The sequence below is a fragment of the Pithys albifrons genome, chromosome 13 (genome assembly GCF_047495875.1).
Source record: "Pithys albifrons albifrons isolate INPA30051 chromosome 13, PitAlb_v1, whole genome shotgun sequence".
Lineage (NCBI taxonomy): Eukaryota > Metazoa > Chordata > Aves > Passeriformes > Thamnophilidae > Pithys > Pithys albifrons.
Genome location: NC_092470.1, coordinates 11517714 through 11537436, shown reverse-complemented (window position 1 = coordinate 11537436; position 19723 = coordinate 11517714). Strand labels below are relative to the sequence as shown.

Genomic DNA, 19723 nt, shown 5'->3' with positions numbered 1-19723 from the left:
AAGCAGCTAATGAGGCTGTTAACAAAGGCCTAAGCCATATTTGCATCCTGCCCATTAGCACATGTGAACTACTACCTTAGCTAATTTTTGGTGCAAGGTTTTCTGTTCTGTCCTGTTGGATACTGAAGTGTTATACAAACTACCTTCAAATTCTTAAATCAACACCTGCAGCAACAATAGTTTTCTAAGTAATATTTAATCTGTGAACTGCATAGTTATAACCTACTTTAACAACTATTGTGATGATATCAACTGTTATAGACAGAATTCATCCTTTAAAGACCTACACATCCCACATTTCGTGCACAAGTTTCACCCACCTGCCTTCCTCCTGTTCTCTTCCCCACTGTGAGGGGCAGGTTTATATATTTCATGAGCTCCACACTAGGGCTGCAACAGACCTTCAAACTGGTGCACACAGCCCAGTACACAACATGCTAAGCAACTAAAATACTGCTCTAAAAGCAGCTTAAAAAGTAATCATTTACTTACTGTGTTATAAAGTTCTTCCAGCCTGGGAATTGTAAGGAATTTGTGCATGCTTACTCCATTTTCAATCAGAAGTTTCACAAATGCAACTCTATCCATCACAAGGGCATCCAACATGGCCTGTTCCAGGGAGCCAACCTGCAACAAATAAGTAACGAGGTAGAGAGAACAGTAACACAGGGCAGCACAAAAGTGCCCTTGGAGAATGTATCAATCCCGATCATTTACAGGGCTGTAGAAACCTGACATGTCTATACAAATGTCAGCCTTGGTTCAGAATACCCCCTGAACTTCACACAATTGCAGGATGAGATAATATTCTGAGGCTTGAACTGTCCCATAGGTATTTCCTACTAAGACAACACATGGGACTAAGTAACTTCCAGTTTAACATAGTTAAGCTGTTCTCAGATTGATATTGGATAAAACACAAAGACATAACATTTAAAGCACAATCTGCTTCACAGATCAATGGTTGGAGCCATCATTTCAAACAATAAGCCTTACAGTACATACTTCTGACTGTACACTCAATAAAAGCTTGTGTTTTATTTTTACAGTAATATGGGGAAAAGGCAAGAGCCACCATGTAGTTTCTAAACTAATTTTCAAACCACAAGAAACATATTTTTCCCCACCTCAGAGACACTGCAGTGCTCCCAGTAGTGCATTTTTACTGGATGCTGCTAAAGAACTTTCTCAGATCATGCAGCTGTAAGGAATAAAGAGCATCTGACTAACAGGAGTTCAGCTTCCACCTTTTCAAACGTCTTTGCTCTGCTAGTTATTCAGAAGACACAGCACATTTCCAAAATTTTTGGACCATTTTCAAATACATAACAGCAAAACAGCTGTAAGACTATGCCGTATGCACAAATAAATGTGTCAGTATTCTACAGTCTCTCTCTACAAAAGATTCATTCTTTACAGTAAATTGTGCTCCTCTCTTTTAGAAATTATAATTATCACTGTGCTTAATCCAGACTATTACATACCAGCCATTGTTGCCCATAAACAAAAACGTGATTTTTGGCTATGTCAACTCTGTCCCACGCAAGTGTAAGAACAAGCTGGTCAAATGCAGATGCATTCGTGCCTTTAGAAGCAAACACATGGAAGAAAATTTAAAATTAATTAAAACATAAGATAATAAACAGTCTTACTTCCTAAAAGGATCAAATCAAGCAATCCACAACAAAGTTATGCAGCATATTTTATCATTTAGGTCACATTATAGTATTATACAACAAGAACATAATAAATACTTTTTTGCTTAAAAACCAAAGATTCCTACTGGCTATAGTATTGTATAAATAATCCATCATATAAACAGCAAACAATAATAGCTGGAGGTCCCAAATGTTCTTAAAATAAGTCTCACCTTTTAACAGTGCTGTAAGTATTGCAACATCAATGTCCTGATGCTCATCTGACCCAATATGAAAAACTGTAATCTGTCCAAAAGGAGAAGATGGAGAAAACAAGTTTTGAAGTTACTTTCAGGCAAAATCTATTTCAATTTCTGACAAAAAAAGACACTTTGTCTTTGATGTAATTTAAGTTGTCTATGCTTGATTTAAGTGTTTCATGGGCACTCTTTGTTTTGTTTTCCTAACTGGGTGCCACATAAGACAATCCATTACAAGTAAAGACAGAGAAGAAATCCTTCACACTCTTCAATCAATCTGAACATCTCTTCCTACTATGATTACAATTCACTGTTTTCTATAATAGTGTTTGGTTTACCTCTCCAGTTCACTCCAGATTGAGATTAAGCAGCCAGCAATAATGTTTAGATGAATACAATCATTTTAAACCTCAGAACAGCACAATATGATGTCTAAATGAGACACCAGTCCCTGAACTACATACAAAACCCTATAGTGATTTTGTTTTAAGCATAAAGTGATTGTACACCTTTGTTAATAGTCATAATTAAAAGATTTTAAAAAAAAAGGAAAAAATCATACCATACCATTCATAAATGCATGCACTTTGCATAGAAAATTTTATGGCAAGATCTACTTACAAGTTCTTTTTTTTTCATGCATTCCATCAGTGTCTGAAACAAATGAACTGCTTCACTTTGACCAAAGTTAAATGTCTTTTTGATGGTTGAAATGATTTCAGGCTCAGCACCCTCAGGAACATTCCTGAGATTGAAACAAACAAACAGGAAAACAATTGTTATACATGAACAGTAAGAACAACAAGGCATTTAATTAGTTCCAACATGTCCATTCAAAGTCCTGATATCTGTAAGCTTATTACTCTTTCTGTGGCAAAACCTTGGGTAACCTTTGCAAAGAAGTATAGGTTGCTTAATCTACAATTTTCTACTAGTGCCTCATAAAAGTAACTCAACTGTCTCTCCCTTTCCTTCCTACACTCAACTAAAAGATTTTGACACAAATACTAAGTACTCACTCTCCTGAAAAATACTTGCTTCTGATCTTACCATGGACAAAGCTGTTTGATTTACACCCACATGAGATCCCTGCCTCCAGAGGGTCTGAGGCAGCCCTGCAACAGGGACCCAGCTTGTTTAAGGATTTATGCAAAGCTGACAACTAACTAGAAGTCCTTAAGTATTGTGGAGCCCAACCACATCCCTTTTATTATTTGAAACTACAGTTCAAAGACCAAAGTGTTTTCTCCACTAAGCAGAAAAGGCTTTTGGGCAAATTCATTAAGAAATGGTCTCAAAACTCATCTGTGTATGAAGGACACACATAGATGTCACACTTCTGTGTCTCCACACATCATGCCATACACCTCTGCATGACAAGAACCGCCCGGACACAATCCTGTGCCACGTGCTCTGGGATGACCCTGCTTGAGCAGGGAGTTGGACCAGATGACCTACTGTGGTCCCTGCCAACCTGACCCGTTCTGTGATACTGTGACAGTTTGGGTGGCAGTGCTGGGACTTACCCTCCCTCCTCTGTTTGCTTATGAACATAGGCCAGGATGTCTGCGGCTCTCCCAGTTCCCTCACACACCACCACTGGCACGGGGGGGCTTTCCTGGAGGAAATCCAAAACTGTGAGGATGACGTTGGGGCCCCCTTCAAACACAAGTGCCACCACAGGCACACCTTGGCCAATTCCTGTAAAATTTCAAATAAGAAATGAAAACCAGACAATGCTGTAGGGTGTACAGGGAAGGCTAAGATCAATTTTACACATTGAACACATCACATTTGTCCCTTCTATTGAATACAAATTAAAATGCTGCATGCTAGACATGTTAAGTGTTGCTAATACATGGTTTCAAGTACTGTTTATGCTTTGGCCTGGGAGCAAAAGCACTGCAAAGCTGGTAAATACAATGGAATACAGTCTAAAAAACAGAAGAGGTTCTTCACAGAAATATTAATGAACTAACACAGAAAATGGAGGAATTGTTCTTTATAGAACTCCTAACTTCCCCCAAATAGTTTCCAAAGATGACAACACATATACAATTTGAACATAGGTGCACAGAAACCCTCTAGTGATGGGAAAAGATTCCAAGAAGAGTCAAATTATGTTGCTTGATAATTGGGAAAACACTCAAAAATAAGTCATGGCTTCTTTGCACAAACAGATGGTTTACAAACTCAACTGCCCTATTGTGAAACTGGAAGTGAACAGTGTCAAAACCATTAATCAATCAGACCTCTATGGTTTGACAACATACCAAGACTTGAAAGGACCTAGACTTGTTTTATCAAAGTAAATAGACAACATTATTCAAAAGACCCTCCTCTCTGGTGCCAGAGAAATCATAAATGTACCAGCAGTATCCAGGGTCCAAAGCAGCCGTTGAAATTTGCAAATTCAGGCTTGAAACATAAACAAGAGACTTAATTTTGTCATTCAGATGTTAAGTGCAAGTACTTTTCAAGAAAGCACAGTAACACTCAGCTCTCAGGCACCAGAATTACTTACTTGCATGGATCCGCTGCAAATTAATAGTTTTTTCCAGTTCTCTTCGCAGTTTAACTTCTGCTCCATACTTCCCAACTGTTCCATCATCCACCAGAATGAAATGGGAATGGAGGTTATTTAGGACGTTTAGTTTACTTAATGGATTTAACAAGGTTTGATATGGAGCAACCACCTAAATATAAACACACAACAAAGTCTTTTACTTGTAAAGGTTCATACTCGTTTCTGTGAAACTCAGCTTTTTGTCCAGACACAAGAACCGGTGCCTCAACAAGAAGCACTGACACACGAAAGCCTGCCTTGGGTCAGGATACACCAACAGCTGTAGCTCTGAACTTTGAGCAGGGAAGCAGATAACTAAAGGAAGCTGCTCTGAAGGATAACAGAAAAGATCCTTTGAAAAGGTGCCTTCAGGGAAAACTTGTGACTGCTCTGGCAAACTGTAGCCCTGAAGTCTCCACATCAAAATCTTTCAACTTACAATCCTCTCTAAATGTGAATTCTCCATAATACTTTAGCAATTTTTTATTTGATTCAATAATACCAGTATGGGGCGGGGGAAAGAATTAATTACTTGAGAACAAGCTCCTCCTTTAGCACATTCGCATTTTGCAACTTGTTTACACATAACGATCTTGCATAAGTCACAGATGTCAATGTATGTTCAGAGTAAAACAAGCATTCCAATAGTGCAAAGCAAGGGAAAAAACCTGCTTGAGCAGATTTGTCGAAAAATACATCAGGTAAATCGTTATTTCAATGAGGCAATTCATCCTTACATCTCTTCCAACAAGGTCATTTCTGTTTTCAATCACTCCCCACGGAGCAATCCCAATAGTGCAAATCTTTCGAGATGATCTGGAAGCATGTTCTCTTAGAGCATCCCCAACATGTTTTGCAACACCTGTTTGTACAGAAAAAGATTCCAATGTGTTGAATGCTGCATCTTACCAAGAAATACAACTGTTTTATTTAGGTACCTGAACCTTAAACTGTTCTATTTTGGTAATTGGGCCTTTAAGGATCTGCGAACTTATCTGACACACCACCAAAGGAAAAGCACCATACTACATCTACTAGAAAGAAACAAATTAATTCAACAAAATAAATATTAGCCTGGGAAGAACTAAAGAGTTTAGAGGACATTATTGTACTTGGTTTTAATCACATTAAGTTTTTCCTTCTGTGGTTTCAAAGACAAAAACTATAAAATAAACATCCACACAAGAAAACCCCAAAAGCAAAGCCCAAAAGCCAACACCCACACCCCAGTATTTAATTTCTTCTCACAAGACAGAACAGCAGCCCACTGCCAACTACACGCTCAAAATTTGTTATTTGAATCACTTAATCAAACTCACTCAAATTTAGTTTGTTGTAAGACAAAGCTATGCATCCATTAAATCTTTTGGCTCTTATAACCTGTAATCCGGTTCACTGTGCACGTTCCCTTGTAGCCCTTTACCTGTGTTCACTCCTCCAGTTATAATCCAGGCTCCTGTTGTTACTGCAGCTTTGATAAGACCTTTGCCAAGCAACTGTTTGATGCGTGGGTGCAGCTCGAATTTCTGCATGCCCCCGTGCACAGATATGACGAGCTTTGGCAACTCCATCTGCCATTCTTTAAGCATGAGCTGCAGAATGGCTTCAGGCTTAGTGTCATAGGACAGTCGCACGTACTGCAGGCACAATAAGAGAGTTAAAAAGTTCCAATGTGTAAGAAGAAGAACCAGGGCACACTTTACGGTATATTGTCCTTTTTCTGCCTATGGAAAATGTAATTCAGTTTCTCAAAACACAGCAGATGCAATAAATGAACAAGTTTTCTTTATGCCCTCCAGAATCAAGGACAAGATAGTTAGCAGTTTTGAAAGCAATTCTTGGAAAATGAATGATTACAGAAAGATTATGGTATTCCATCCTACTGGCACAGGGGCCTAGAAAAATGAGTCTTTATGAAAGCACTGGATGGTCCCGAAATTAGATGACATTGAGAGCATTTATACAAGTTCTACCATCTGCTGGGGGAAGGCTTTCGTGTCCTCTGCAAAGGCTCCTACAGACAATTGCTCAGTTTTCCTTCCCTGTTCCTGGTGGGAAGAGAACCCACCTCTTTTTAAGAGGAAACTTCAAAACTAGCAGCTTTTTAACTTGCCGTGTTTAACAGCATAAGATTAAGTGGATGGTTGATCAGCCAATATACTGCCACATCTTCAATAAAAGGTACTCAATAGAGGAAGGGATAGTATGCAGAAATTAAAGCCTTCCTTATCAAGTTATAAATAAAAAACCACCACTGCTCCATTAAACTGGTTTGAGCAACCCCACTTGCACTCTGCAGAAGGAGTGTGGGCAGCTGCTATTTCTGTACTCCCAGAAAAGGGTCCACAGCAATTTGAAGCTATACTGAGTGCACAAAGGAACCCTCTTACTGCTATTAGGGAACTCTGCTAAGGGCCCTTCCCATCACAGAGATGAGCTGACTTACAGAACTGGACTGTCCTTGGGGGTTCTGCATAAAGAACACAGCTCACTCAAGAGCACTTCAGTTTGGCCACACTGCTCAAGAACCCCTTGTAGCCTATAACTGCATAAGCATTAAATAATTTCTACCATAACTTGAAATTCTTTATAAAACGGCTGTGATGAATATGTCAGAATATGCAGCTTTCTACACTGCCCAGCACACTCGCCTTTGTGAATTAAGATTTGGTTTTCGAAATTTTGATTTATTGGTATCCTTGTTTTTAACTAACCACCTCTCCCAAAAACTTTGTTACTCTGTTCGGTACGATTATGCATTAATGACTTTTTAAAATCTGCTAAAGAAGCACATTCCATATGTGTTCTTAATTTTAAATTAATTTTTTTTCAGATTCTGAAAATTATGAATAGAAGGTTATGATAGCACATATTACTTAATAGGTCTTGTAAAAATCTAAGAGTGCTGTATGCTGTATTTTCACAAAGTTTGAAATGGTAACAGCTCTTAATGCAATGTTTTGCTGAAGTGGTTATGAATTCTTATTACCCTTTGCAATTTGAAGGTAAAAATTCAGATCGCCACAAAAAGTACTAGCACAGAGGAGGGCACTGCTTTGTCACAATATGGGTGACAATATTTCCAGCCTACAATTTCAGAAGTTGAATGAAGCATCCAGCATCTCTCTCAACACAGCCAGAGGAATAGAAAAATACAAACAATAAAACTTCATACATGCCTTTGCCCTGTAAGAATGAGAGCCACCTTGGAAGTTGATGACACCGTAAGCATCAGTAGAGGTCTGTTCCGTGTGTTTTTCCACTGACCACTCCTCTGTGTCCTGGTTGGAATTCTCACCCAGCTTCACATCCGAGTACTTCATGGCCAGACTGGCAGTGAAACACGCGTGTTGTCGGACCAGGCGGCCACAGCAGCACCTGCACCCAACCGTGTCATACAGAAGCAGATTAAGAAATCAAAGATTCTAAATATTAGAAAAACCTCTTTTCCACAGCAACACTTGTTGCCATAAATATTTACAGCAATAATTAATTACAATACCTATTATTATGCAAAATATTGAAGGTCACTGAGATAGCAAGCTGGAGGCCAGAAGAAACTGATCCTTGGAAGCCAAATAATTTATATAATATTTATAAATCTGTGATCTACGTATTGCAGACAGTGCTTTAAACACTAGTTATATTAGTTTTATACCTAACCTTTCACCGACTTGTCATACATAGCATTGATCAAAAATTTAAAAAACCTTATTATGAAAGCACTTATTTAATGGGAAAATATTCATAAATATTTTAATTACAAAGAACTTTTACCTGACAAGTTGCTGACAAATCTGACATCCTGGAAGGCATCTGTAAGAAATATTTAAAGATGTGAGTAAACTTCGGTTTCAATTTCAAGGGCAGGGGAAGGAGGGTCACACAACCACTCACACCACTTATGTGCTTACAGAAAGATTATAGAACAAGAGACCTCCAATACACAGAAAACATGCTGCCTAAATCTGTGCATTTTTAACATGGTAACTTGTCTGCATTTTATACAGTGATGTCTTTACATACAGCTCATTGTATAATTTCTCTTGTCCTCCATCTTACATTTTCTGTTTTCCTGCTAACAGCTTTCTTAACATCTCAAATTAGCAGAGCAGATAAATTTGTATTACTATTTTCCATAATTTTCATGAGCAGCTGTTAACCAATTATGGTTAAGAGCTAGTATGCAAAAACGTGCAAATACAGATGTTAGACCAAAGTCTTTGACTTTTCTCAGACTCACCACAGAAACAATGTTTTAATTTTGTCCCTTGTAGAAGTTACATCGCTATTAATCACTTATGCCTTTAATACTGAGCTACAGCTTTAGATCTTCTCTAACAATTATTATAATTATCTACACCAAAAGCTAAATATCATCACCACATACCAAATAATCCCGTGTACATTTGATCAATTTATCCATAATTCACAAACAACAGTGAGCAATTCACCAACAACAGTAGGCAATTTTTAGAAACTGAAGGACAGAATCTGGTGGGAAAGTTTTAAAGTCCCTTGTAAACTACAAATAGGTTAAACTAAAAGGGCAAGTGTTGAAGACCATTATGTTCCTTGTCAAATGCTCTGGAAATTTTAACAGCTTCCTAATTACTTGGTTTGCATTTGCAAATTTTCCATGTGCTACAATCGTGGCTATAAATTCTAAAAGCTTCTCGTGTAACATGGTTTCAAGGAATGTGGTGAATTATTTACAATAACTTTAAATTTCTACAGCATTTGCTTAGTTCTTTTTCTGTTTAAAAACAAACAAAAAATAATACTCTGACCCAACAGAACAAGAGATTTGTAAGGTTTTTTATGGAAAAAACAGAAGTTTTCTGAAGCACAGAAGAAAAGGTTTCTCAGCTGCTCTCAAATATACTGAGCTTAAAAATCCTGATCATGAAAGCAGGAGCTCCAGTCTGTATTTCCTACAGCCCAAGCAGTTAGTTCAGCACCCTTCACAAAAGTGACTTTTTTGAAGCGCAGCAATGAGTTCTTGCATCATTTCGTGTTTACCTGTGGGGGTCTTTTGAACTTGGTATAATGTACACACACTCCCTCTTGGTGAAAGTATTTTCTATCCAGGATTTCTGGGACTGAAAAACAAAAGGCACAACAGTATTTTATAACATATCATATTATAAAGTTATCTTTTTGAAATTGAAAATGTTTCCTAAGGAAACAAGAGTTACAATATGAGGGGTTTGCTGTCTCAAAAACCTTCAAAACCATATATGGCCCTATAAAAACACTTCACAAATCTCCAGAAGTTGAAATAACCAGATTCACTGTGTAACTTATATACAATTCCCTTTAAATCAAAAGTAATGTTTTTCAAAGCCAACATTCAAGTAGCAAACACTTTTAATATGCAAATAGAGATGCATTAAAAAAAAATCAACATACACTGTTTACCTTCTTGTAAAGAAAAACAATCAGTTAATTTGCACTACACTCACATAACAGTAGTTTCATCTATTTCCCTCTTTAAAAAAGGTAAAATTTTCATCTTGAAATTGTGGGTAAGGAAGCTTTCTAACAACACTGGCCATCTTTTCTAGTAGCAATAAATAGGTCATAACCTTCTTTCTTAATCAAAATACTTCTCATTTCAATAAACAAAATTAATTGGCATCTCTGAACTGTGTTTTAAGTTTGAACTTGAAACACACTCTGAAACACGAAATTACTTCAAATACTTACCTACTCCAACAGCTGGACCTGAATTTCATTTCAGTTGCTTTGAACAACCACCTTAACATTATCTTACACAATAATCTTAAGATTGCATACTAAATACTATCATAAGGCACAACCTCTACGTCATGTTTCAGCAATACATTGGGAAAGGAACTCAGACGTGATTTTTAGTAATTAAAAACATGGAAAATTTTGGAATGCGAATTGACATCTTATGCAATATTGCTTTAAATCTTTATTAAGATTACATTAAAATTACTTCATTGCTAACAGCAATGTTCTACATTTACATTCTACCTTTAGAAAAATTTAATAAATTTCATACCTGTTTCATTTTACAATAAGGGACAAAGACTGATGGATATTATTCACAGGTATTTAAACAGAGGTTTGTGGAAGCTACGAAGAAATGAAGATTTACTTTCCAGATCTATTACAAGAGAAGATTCAGTGAAGATGGGATGTGTTTTCACTCACTGCAACTTCAATATCAGCTTAAAATAATACAGAGAAATTATCACAAGAGCGTACCAGGTAGTTTTAATATGGGCCCTGGAAAAATGCTCTTTAACTGCCCATCCTCTTTCAAAACATTTCCCGGACTCAGCAGATCTTTCCCACATTATTCATCATGATCACACTCCAATATTTTTAGTGAACTTTGACTATGAATCTCTCATGACAGCAGCAAAGTCCTGCTCCAGATTCTGTCTTCACATTAAGGCCACCAATCTGTTCCAAGGAGGGAAAGCTGCAGGTAAAGGCAGTTCCCGAGACAGAAGGAATGAGAGGGCAGATGCACAACCCACCAGGAGGAATCGTGGCAGGCAAAAGCAGCTGTAACCAACAGAATGAGCACTTACACAATGTATTTTACATTGAAATTAATACTTTAAACACCTAGAATAAATAGCTACAGTCATTGTTTGCTACTGTCCTTTCCCTAAACATAGGAATGAATACTCTTGCAAAGGACAAAGAAGGCCTAGCAAGAGAAAAGCAGGATATTAGACAGTATATGCAAACATGGTGTTATGAAGGATTCCATTACATTTATGGTGCTTTTCCCACTTTTTTGTTTGTTGGGGTTTTTTTGGTGTGGTTTTTTCTTCTCCTTTAAAGCAGATCAAAGTGAGTGACCCTTAAGATGCTTGTGAAAGAGATCTCTTCCTCGACTGCCCTCTAAATTCATCTCTAGTCTTTCAGTACATCTCCTCAGTCCTTTAGCAAGAAAAGCCAATCACCTTCCACAAAGGAGCTGGGTATTTCCTAGGACACCCAGGCCTCCCATGAGCCAGGCACAAGACAGGGTTCTTTCTTCTCTACCTTTATCAGATGATTAGCAGTGCTAGAAAAATAAACTTGACATACGTGTATATGTACATATATATATATCATACTATAGGTATATTTTTACATATAGTAGGTAGTCCAAATTTTTAGCTCCCTCCTCTTGTCATTTTTTTACCACTATTAATCCTTAGCCTTTGTGATACGAATCCCAGTTCTAGAAGCTACTTTCTGCTTGTCTGAGTCCCCACTGTTTACATGGATATTCTTGTACTTTATTCCTTAGAACTGAGCATTCCTTTAATGCTGCAGTAGTTTAAGCCTAGATATGAACTCTGCAGATCCTCCAGAATATAAAAAGATAAAGAAGAGTGATTTAATACTGGGATGTTTTAGCCAGCTGGCTAGAACCACACTTTGAAGCAATCTATCACAGGCATAACGTGCTAGATGTTAAAATACAGAGAATATAAACCACAAGCAATTGCGTCAATTGCTCCACGCAGCATTGTTTTATTATTAAGTGGTGATCAAAGCTGGGGACAAGGAACTCTGGCTCACAATGTGCAACACAACTTCTCATAATAAACAGTTCTGAAAATAAAAAAAAAATTAAAACCACCACAAAACAATTAACCATTTGCTACTTTTTCTCCTAAAGAATGTAATTTTAAGCACTCAAGGATTTCTCTCTTCGGCAGTGAAAATAATTTCAGTACAGCATTACTACATCTGTGTTATTTATGTAAAGGAGGGTCTATAATGTTATTAAAACATACTTGGAGCTTTTAATTTGGTAAAACTAGACTCTGCAGAAGCATGCCTGTATGCGAATTAATCTTTATTGCAGGAGATTTTATACAGAGTTTGCTAATTACAGGGTCTTGTCTTCTGTTGAGAGAGGAAAAAGAAAAAAAAGAAAATACAAACAGAGAAGAGAGTGAGAGACAATTGTCACAAACAGGTAAAAATCACATTAAAAATGTGGGGTCTACTGCCTTCCATGTAAATAAGAACTATTATTACATAATGTTCCTGTGATGACCAGAAACAGGAAGACAACATAGGGACATTCCTATGGATGAGTTAGTTGCAGCAATTACCTCTAAGAAATACTTCCTTATCAACTAAAGATTAAGTTAAGATAGGAGATCAAGTCCAAAGTCAAAAATCAATATAAGAATTCTCAGACTGTTTTAGAAAACTTGCCTACGCTCATTAAAGCTTTTCATCATCTCTCCAGGACACACAGCTGCACCTCTCAAACTGCTTCCTTAAGGGGTAACCCCTGCGGAGTGCTCTGTTTTCCCAGGGTATTTTTAGAAGGTGTCCTTTACACCACAGTTATGGGCAACACGGGCCAGCAGCTCCTTAGCAAAAAGCACAAGCAGTACCAACACACAGGGAGCTACTTCTCAACTATTTGCTTTCTTTCCTTTCAAAATTGCATCTTGAGAAAAAAAAATCTTAGCGTTCCAAATTCTCCTCTGCGCATTTTCAATCTCTTAAGCTAAATATAAATTAAGACTTACAAGAAAAGTTTTAATACAATTAATATTACCCCGGAACGACCTTCACTTTTCCCTACACGTGCGTTACCTGAAAATTTCACCACATTAAGACCTCTTAGCAGTCAGTGGTGGCAGGACCTTGCCTACACACAAAACAATCCTTAACTCTGACTTTTTGGAGGATGTACTACAGTAACTACTAACTCCTCATCCCCAGGTGGCTCAGACTTTAAGCTGCAGATGGTTATACAAGACACCTCATTCTGCTTATACCAATTTCTGAGCAGAGTTCACTGTGTCTTTCAGTACTTCTGAAGGAACTGTAGGAAGCAAAAAGCTCATAAATTTCATTCAATAATCTAGAGCAGATATACTTACCCTGGGATCATGATAAAAGGAAATAATTTACGCTATTTCAAATAAATAAGCCCTGTCCTAGCAGTTTCATAAATGATGAAATAATTTTAACTGCTATTTGAAACAAAACTTACACAAGTATTTGCTGAACTACAAACTCAAGAGAATGTGCCAAACTACTTCTGACTTTCAGAAGCACTTAAACGGCAGGATAATCCCATGGCCTTTTGAAACAGGTGGAATTTTTACCATAGCCATTTTAGTGTTAGCTATTTTTGATTCAGCAATAGCATTAGCACTGCAAAGCCCTGCTAATAAAAATTATCCATGTGTACCTGCTCCAGATGCAGATGTTATGTTTACTGAAATTCATAATGGATAACTTTAGCAAAGCTCTTTGTAGAATGAAACTTTTACCACAAACTATAATTTAAGGTTTTGCATATAGGAGGTTACCAAAAACAAAGAAAGAAAGAAAAAAAAAAGAAGAAAAAAAAGGAAACAAAGGAAACAATCACCAAAGTACATTATGAGATCAGGTTTCAGAAGAAAAAAAAAACAAAACAACCACCTACTCCTCTCCCTCCTTCAGCTCACATAAGTGTTTCTAAGAGCGTCTCATTCAATACACTAAAATAAGACAACTAAGCTTAGCAGGGCAGCAATTGATGCACAACAGTATGGCAAAGCCTTAACAAACTATTGTGAAATTCTCCAAGTTTACCCAACAAGCTTGATCTGAACTGTTTTCTCTACAGGAAGCAATCCTGCCTGCTCAGCAAGAGCTCAGAATGACTTGCACGGTTTTCAACTCACACAACTATGGTAGGTGCAAAGATACTACAGGGCTGACAATCCTTAACTTGTTCACGTACAAAGGGATCCCTGTTTATTCTTTCTGCTCTTTTGTGATAGTGTATATTGTTGGAAAGTCATAAGTTATATTATTGTAACAATATTTGTTATAAAACTAACTTATCCCAAATGCATCACTCCGGAGCCCGCACAGTGCCCAGTGCTGACACTCTGCCAGCAAACCTGACCCTCGGAATCAGGAAACTGACCTGAATTAAAAAATAAGTTTCCAAACTGTGACCTTTGTGGAAGGCTGATAATGGGAGTTTTCACTTACTGACTGCACAGACCTGAGTTTCAAATTTAGAAGTCATATCACTTTCTACACCATCTTATATTTCATCTTTTAAACCTTTGCTTATGGCAGTTCAATACATGCAATACATTTTAAAAGAAAGTATCTTTCAATTTTATTTGTCCTTCACGAAAAATTAATATAGACTCCATATTCTTCCCCCACTGCCTTAATTTTTCCAAAATGTTTATTTTTCATCCAGAGAAAAGAAAATACATGGAAAATTTCAATAAGCCTGAAAACAAGAAGACACAGTGGAAGCTACAGCAGGGCCATAGAGGAGTCCTATCTGTCTCGAGCACTTACAGCCAACAAGATAAATTTCAAAACATTTCTAGGAGACATTCTGTACTAAGAATGTCCTTTAGCTTGTCTCTTCAAGGAAATGTCCACTGACAATGATCCAACTTGAAGTTACTGCTTCTTACATAACGATACATGCCTCACACACTCTTTTCATGATTTCCAGGAGGATCCCTTATCTGAGCCACCCCCTCCATCAGCCAAACACGTGCTACCCCATGGGACTGACCTGTGATCCCTGCCCAGACAACTGACCCTGGCCAGGCACTGCGCTCCTGCAGCTATAGCTGAAAGGCACAAATTCCAGACAAACCTCATAAAACCTCATGCTTTTATGCCCAACACATTGAATAAAACCAAATAAAGCCAAACAACCGTGATAAATACAGCATCCAATTAAGTTAATGTATATCAAGGACTTTAGAATTCATAAAGCTTCCTGTGGGAAGAGGTGCCATAAATAAAGTGCGTGATAGTTCTCACTGCAATCATTTTCAGCAGGCGCTTCAAACCCTTAAGGCTCTAAGCACCACACTCCAGGCAAAGCACTTGGACCTGTTCTTAGCACCAATCAACTGAATGATACAGAAAAAGTGCATCCCAGGATTAGCTGAGTAACTAAGACATTTTATGTGGGGTGGAGAGTTACAGTTATGCCCACCTGCCAAAGAAAATACTTAGAATTTTGTATTAAAATAACTAGCAGAGTACAAAAGGTAGTTCCTCATGGAAACATTTATCATTTGAGGAAAGTCTTCAGAACTTCAGTTAACTTTAAGTAAATAAGCAGATGGAAGGAAAAAAGAAAAAGTTAAGCAGTTTGATGCCATATATTTGCTAACATTTGTTTTAAACTCTTGGCTCCAGCAAACCTTAGGCATTTAATTTACTTGCGTTCCCTTCAATTTCAAATTACATATTTCTGTATTTCTGTTTAGGGTTGTTTTGTTTTGTTAAAAAGAGGGGAGGGGGGATGGAGCGGAGAAAACAAAGCATTTAGCCAGCTAGTATTGTGAACTATATTTGAAAGACTCTCTGATGAAGAATAACAGTGTTGTCTCTCCAGAGAATGCACAACACACCCAAAACACCTACAAAATTTGTTCCTCAATCAGTAACTGCAGTATCAGTCAACCTCACCAACTTTTTGTACTAACTTCTACAAAAAGTATGGATATATGCAATGCTAGAAAAAGAGGTTCAGATACTGCCACAGTGCCAAAAGATATTTATACAGTGCTTTAATGTATCCCTGTGAAGTATGTCACTCTAAATGAGAAGGATTGTGCTTAAATCTTAATTGTTGTTTGTCCCACTACAAATTAAAATATTTTTCAAGGATATTTCCCCTGCTGCCTGCATCAGGATCACTTCATTGATACTCTGAAACATCTACCAGCCCCATCCACAAGAAAAAGTAGATTCATTTATCTGTTTTTCCCAAGTTCATTGGGGTATCTCTTGTCACAGAATGTCACCAGCCCAGACACAGACAGACCCACAGTGCATGGAAGCTGTCTCTGCTATGTTGAAGATCCTGTTCTCAGCAGAACAGTTCACCCACCTTCACTTGACTCCTAAGAAACCAAACAGCTCTGGGTTTCTGGATTGAGAGGCTTCCCTAGTGAAAATATTGCTACAGTCCTGAAAATACACTGCTGGACAGCAAAAAGTTACTGGGTTTGTTTCAAAAACTGTTGAAGCAGGGAAGGGAAAAGGGCAGCCAGAGACAGCCTCCTGTCAGTTCTCCTGCACACGGGAAGCAAACCTCAAATGAGCCGGCGAGCAGCGACAGGAATCTTCATCTCAATGGTTCCCTCAGTGCCGAAAACAAACCCTCAACAATCCGATTCTTTATTAAACAGTTCAGGAGATTTGCTCTGAACAGATTTCACAGCAATCCAGGTCTCTAACAGAGTAGCTATTGTTGCATTGAGTTCTCCTCTGACGTAATGAAGCCACCACAGAACTCGCCGAACCCACGTGCAGTTTTGGAGGCAAAAATAACCAGGATTTGTCAAAGGAGATTTTTACAGTTCTCTCAAACTTTATGAAAATTATTCCAATCTGCTATTTGGAGAATAGGCTGCTTCTGTGAGAACTATTTCACCATATAATAACAAAGTATATAATTCAGTTTTTTAGGGATTTTTTTCACAAACTCATTTAATTCAGAATACCCTCAACTGATATACAGAATTTAGTATTATGAAGTTACTGCTTTTAACTCTGACACAGCAGAATAAAACCTACAGACCTAATGTTTTTGGCATGTTTTTATTACATTCAATCTCAATCCACTTTACTCATGTTACTGGGAAAGTTTTCTTCTAACTGCAATACAGGTCTTCCAGTGGGAAATTCAGATTAAGTGCAGCATATTTTAAAATCTATTTATTTATTTAATAGGTGAAGGTGTGTGCTGTTTTGCAGTTAGACCAGCCACAAAATTACTTCTCTTTTTCAGAAAGTACTAAATCTTAAAATGCATACACCATCATTACAATGCATAAAAGAAATATTAAAATATGCCTTGAAAATATTTCATAACTGATTCTAAAGTAAGAGAGAGTTCAGGTTACAACAGAATAAACCATCAGCTGATTCTCAAGGACATGCACACAGCAGTGTAATTCTGAACTGGCTTTTTCTCAGCTGATGTAACAATAAACACCTTCAGAGTTAAATGTCCAATTATAACAGATACAGTAATTAAACTTGCCAAAATCAGAGACCCCTTGAGGCTGTGCCAGCAGAGCAGATGGCAACGCTGCTCCTGACCCTGCCTTCAGAAGAGCTGAGGGAAGCAGGGAGAGAAATGTACTTTCCATTTAATTTCCCAACAACTTTCATGGACAGAACTTGGAATTTTGGTAGGAAAAGAAAAACACAGCAGACAATAAACCAGTTTTGTTGCTGTAAACTGGAGTAAGCAAATTGATTTTATGAGTTCATGTTTGCAATGCTCCCAATTAATGAAATACCAAGCTAAAAAGTTTTAGCCCTGCTAAACAATCTATAAATTAAATCCTATGAGCTCCCAGACCAATCACATTTTGATTCACTCCATAAAGTATTTCAAAATGTATACCAAAGTTATGACCTAGAACAACACACCACTGAGTTTTCAAAGGAGATGTAAATAATTCTTTACTCCATATAACTTACAATCATGGATGAAAGAAAAAGACAGAAAAGAAGCATGTGGTAATAAAATACAGCTTTTCAGTCTCTTTTACCTCCTAATGTCCATTTTGTTCAAATGAGATTAAAAAAATAAAAATAAATTTTTTAAAAAAGCATGGCAAAAGTACATAGGAATGTTTTCAAACTTGTCCTACACTGCCTGCTTCTTTCTGATAGGGTCCTTCATTTAAAACCCATTTTTAATTATGTTGAATGACCCATATAAACCAACCTCAAATCTCTCACATTTTTAAACACACAGCCTACTTTTCCTTACCTACAGTGATACAACTGTACAGACTGCACCCTCCTCACCTCTCTCAGCACCAATGATTTAGCTGCAGCCTGCAGTTCTGATCCTACATTGATGCAGATTGCAAGCCTACACACACTCTTAAATAAGCCCAGCAGGAAGGTAGAATCAGCATTCCTACTCACCAACACATACAAAATGATGCCGACCCTTTCTAAGTGGGTCAGCTCGTTTCTGAGTGTATAAAGGATGGCCACTCTCCCTGGTCCTTTCCACAGGGACCGACGGGACACACCATGCTGGCTGTGGAAGCCTCTGCACTTCCTGGCTCACCAGATTCACTCTACATGAAGGATTAGTTTGGTTTGTACCTCATATTTCTGGTAAGTGCAGGGCTTACCTTGCACATGCCACAGAGGAGGTACCAACAGACAATCCTATAAACTCTGGGTTTATTCTTGGAAGGAATGAGGCTTGGAGCCTGGATCTGGGGGCTGTCCACCTCCAGCAACCTCCAGTTCCTTCCCCACCACACAGGGAATAGCAGTCTTTGATGTAAGAAAGCAGTTAGTGGTGGCCCCTCTGAAAGTAAAGCAGTAGGAAAAGACTCGCATGACCAGCCAAATAATCAACCCTGCCCTCAATTTGCTTCCGATTTGTTCCCAGATGAAGAAGACTCAGCTCTGGCAGCTGCTATTCATAGACAGCAAACAGGCTGCCCACTCCTTTCCCTGCTGCAAAGGATGCTGCAGACTTAAGGACGGTCCTCCCTTTCTGGCTTATGAAGTGCATGACATCTGACTAATGCAGTATGTGCTGAAGCACATTACAACTACAAAAGTGAACTGGAAGGGTGGATGCTGTTTGTCTTGCTCTACCACTTTCTTAGTCTGTTCAGTTTACAGATCTGATTTATTTTTCATGCTGTACAAAGAAAGACACTTCTCTATCATCACAGCAAAATGTTGGTGCCTGCTGACTTAAGTAGGCTATTATTAACTCACTAGAGCAATGGAAACTTGTTATCACTAAGGGATTTTTTACATAGCTGGACTCAGGCAAGCCTTTGAATACATATATTAAAAAAAACCCCACACACAAAAATCCCCACATTAATTACTACAGATCAGTAATACTTCTCTGAATAGCATGGGTGAGAGAGAAGAGCAAGAGTGGGCACATGAAATAGATGATGGCACCAGATCACTGCTAAGGATGAGGTCTAGTACTAAACCATCAGCAACCGGTCTGATGTCTGAAGGACACAGAAATTAGTCATACAAGCCCTGAACTTGCCTTCACGTCCTTGCTAAGGGGAATATGAGCACTACTGATAGGCAGGACTGGGAAGGTGTGATGGGACACATCATTTTAACTCTTGTTCTGAATGTTGTCCCTGCCCATATGCACGTCCACACCAATTTGCTGGTTTCAGTAGGGGAAGTAAACATTTTGGTCAACTCTTTACAGTGATCAGAGTTCTCGGGAGATTAGAATAGGATGG

General features: G+C 38.0%; 1 protein-coding gene across 4 annotated transcripts in view; it reads right to left on the bottom strand.

Moving 5' to 3' along the window:
* Nucleotides 1-19723, bottom strand: part of TRPM7 (transient receptor potential cation channel subfamily M member 7) — a 54301-nt gene that overhangs the window by 24325 nt on the left and 10253 nt on the right. For all 4 annotated transcript variants that reach the window (XM_071568987.1, XM_071568988.1, XM_071568989.1 and 1 more), the window contains exons 2-12: nucleotides 9486-9565; nucleotides 8241-8279; nucleotides 7643-7841; nucleotides 5887-6100; nucleotides 5201-5325; nucleotides 4422-4593; nucleotides 3424-3598; nucleotides 2519-2642; nucleotides 1871-1943; nucleotides 1485-1585; nucleotides 493-627 (exon numbers count right to left, since the gene is read on the bottom strand). In XM_071568987.1, the coding sequence (XP_071425088.1) occupies nucleotides 493-627; nucleotides 1485-1585; nucleotides 1871-1943; nucleotides 2519-2642; nucleotides 3424-3598; nucleotides 4422-4593; nucleotides 5201-5325; nucleotides 5887-6100; nucleotides 7643-7841; nucleotides 8241-8279; nucleotides 9486-9565 (1437 nt within the window). The remainder of the gene's footprint in view (nucleotides 1-492; nucleotides 628-1484; nucleotides 1586-1870; nucleotides 1944-2518; nucleotides 2643-3423; nucleotides 3599-4421; nucleotides 4594-5200; nucleotides 5326-5886; nucleotides 6101-7642; nucleotides 7842-8240; nucleotides 8280-9485; nucleotides 9566-19723) is intronic.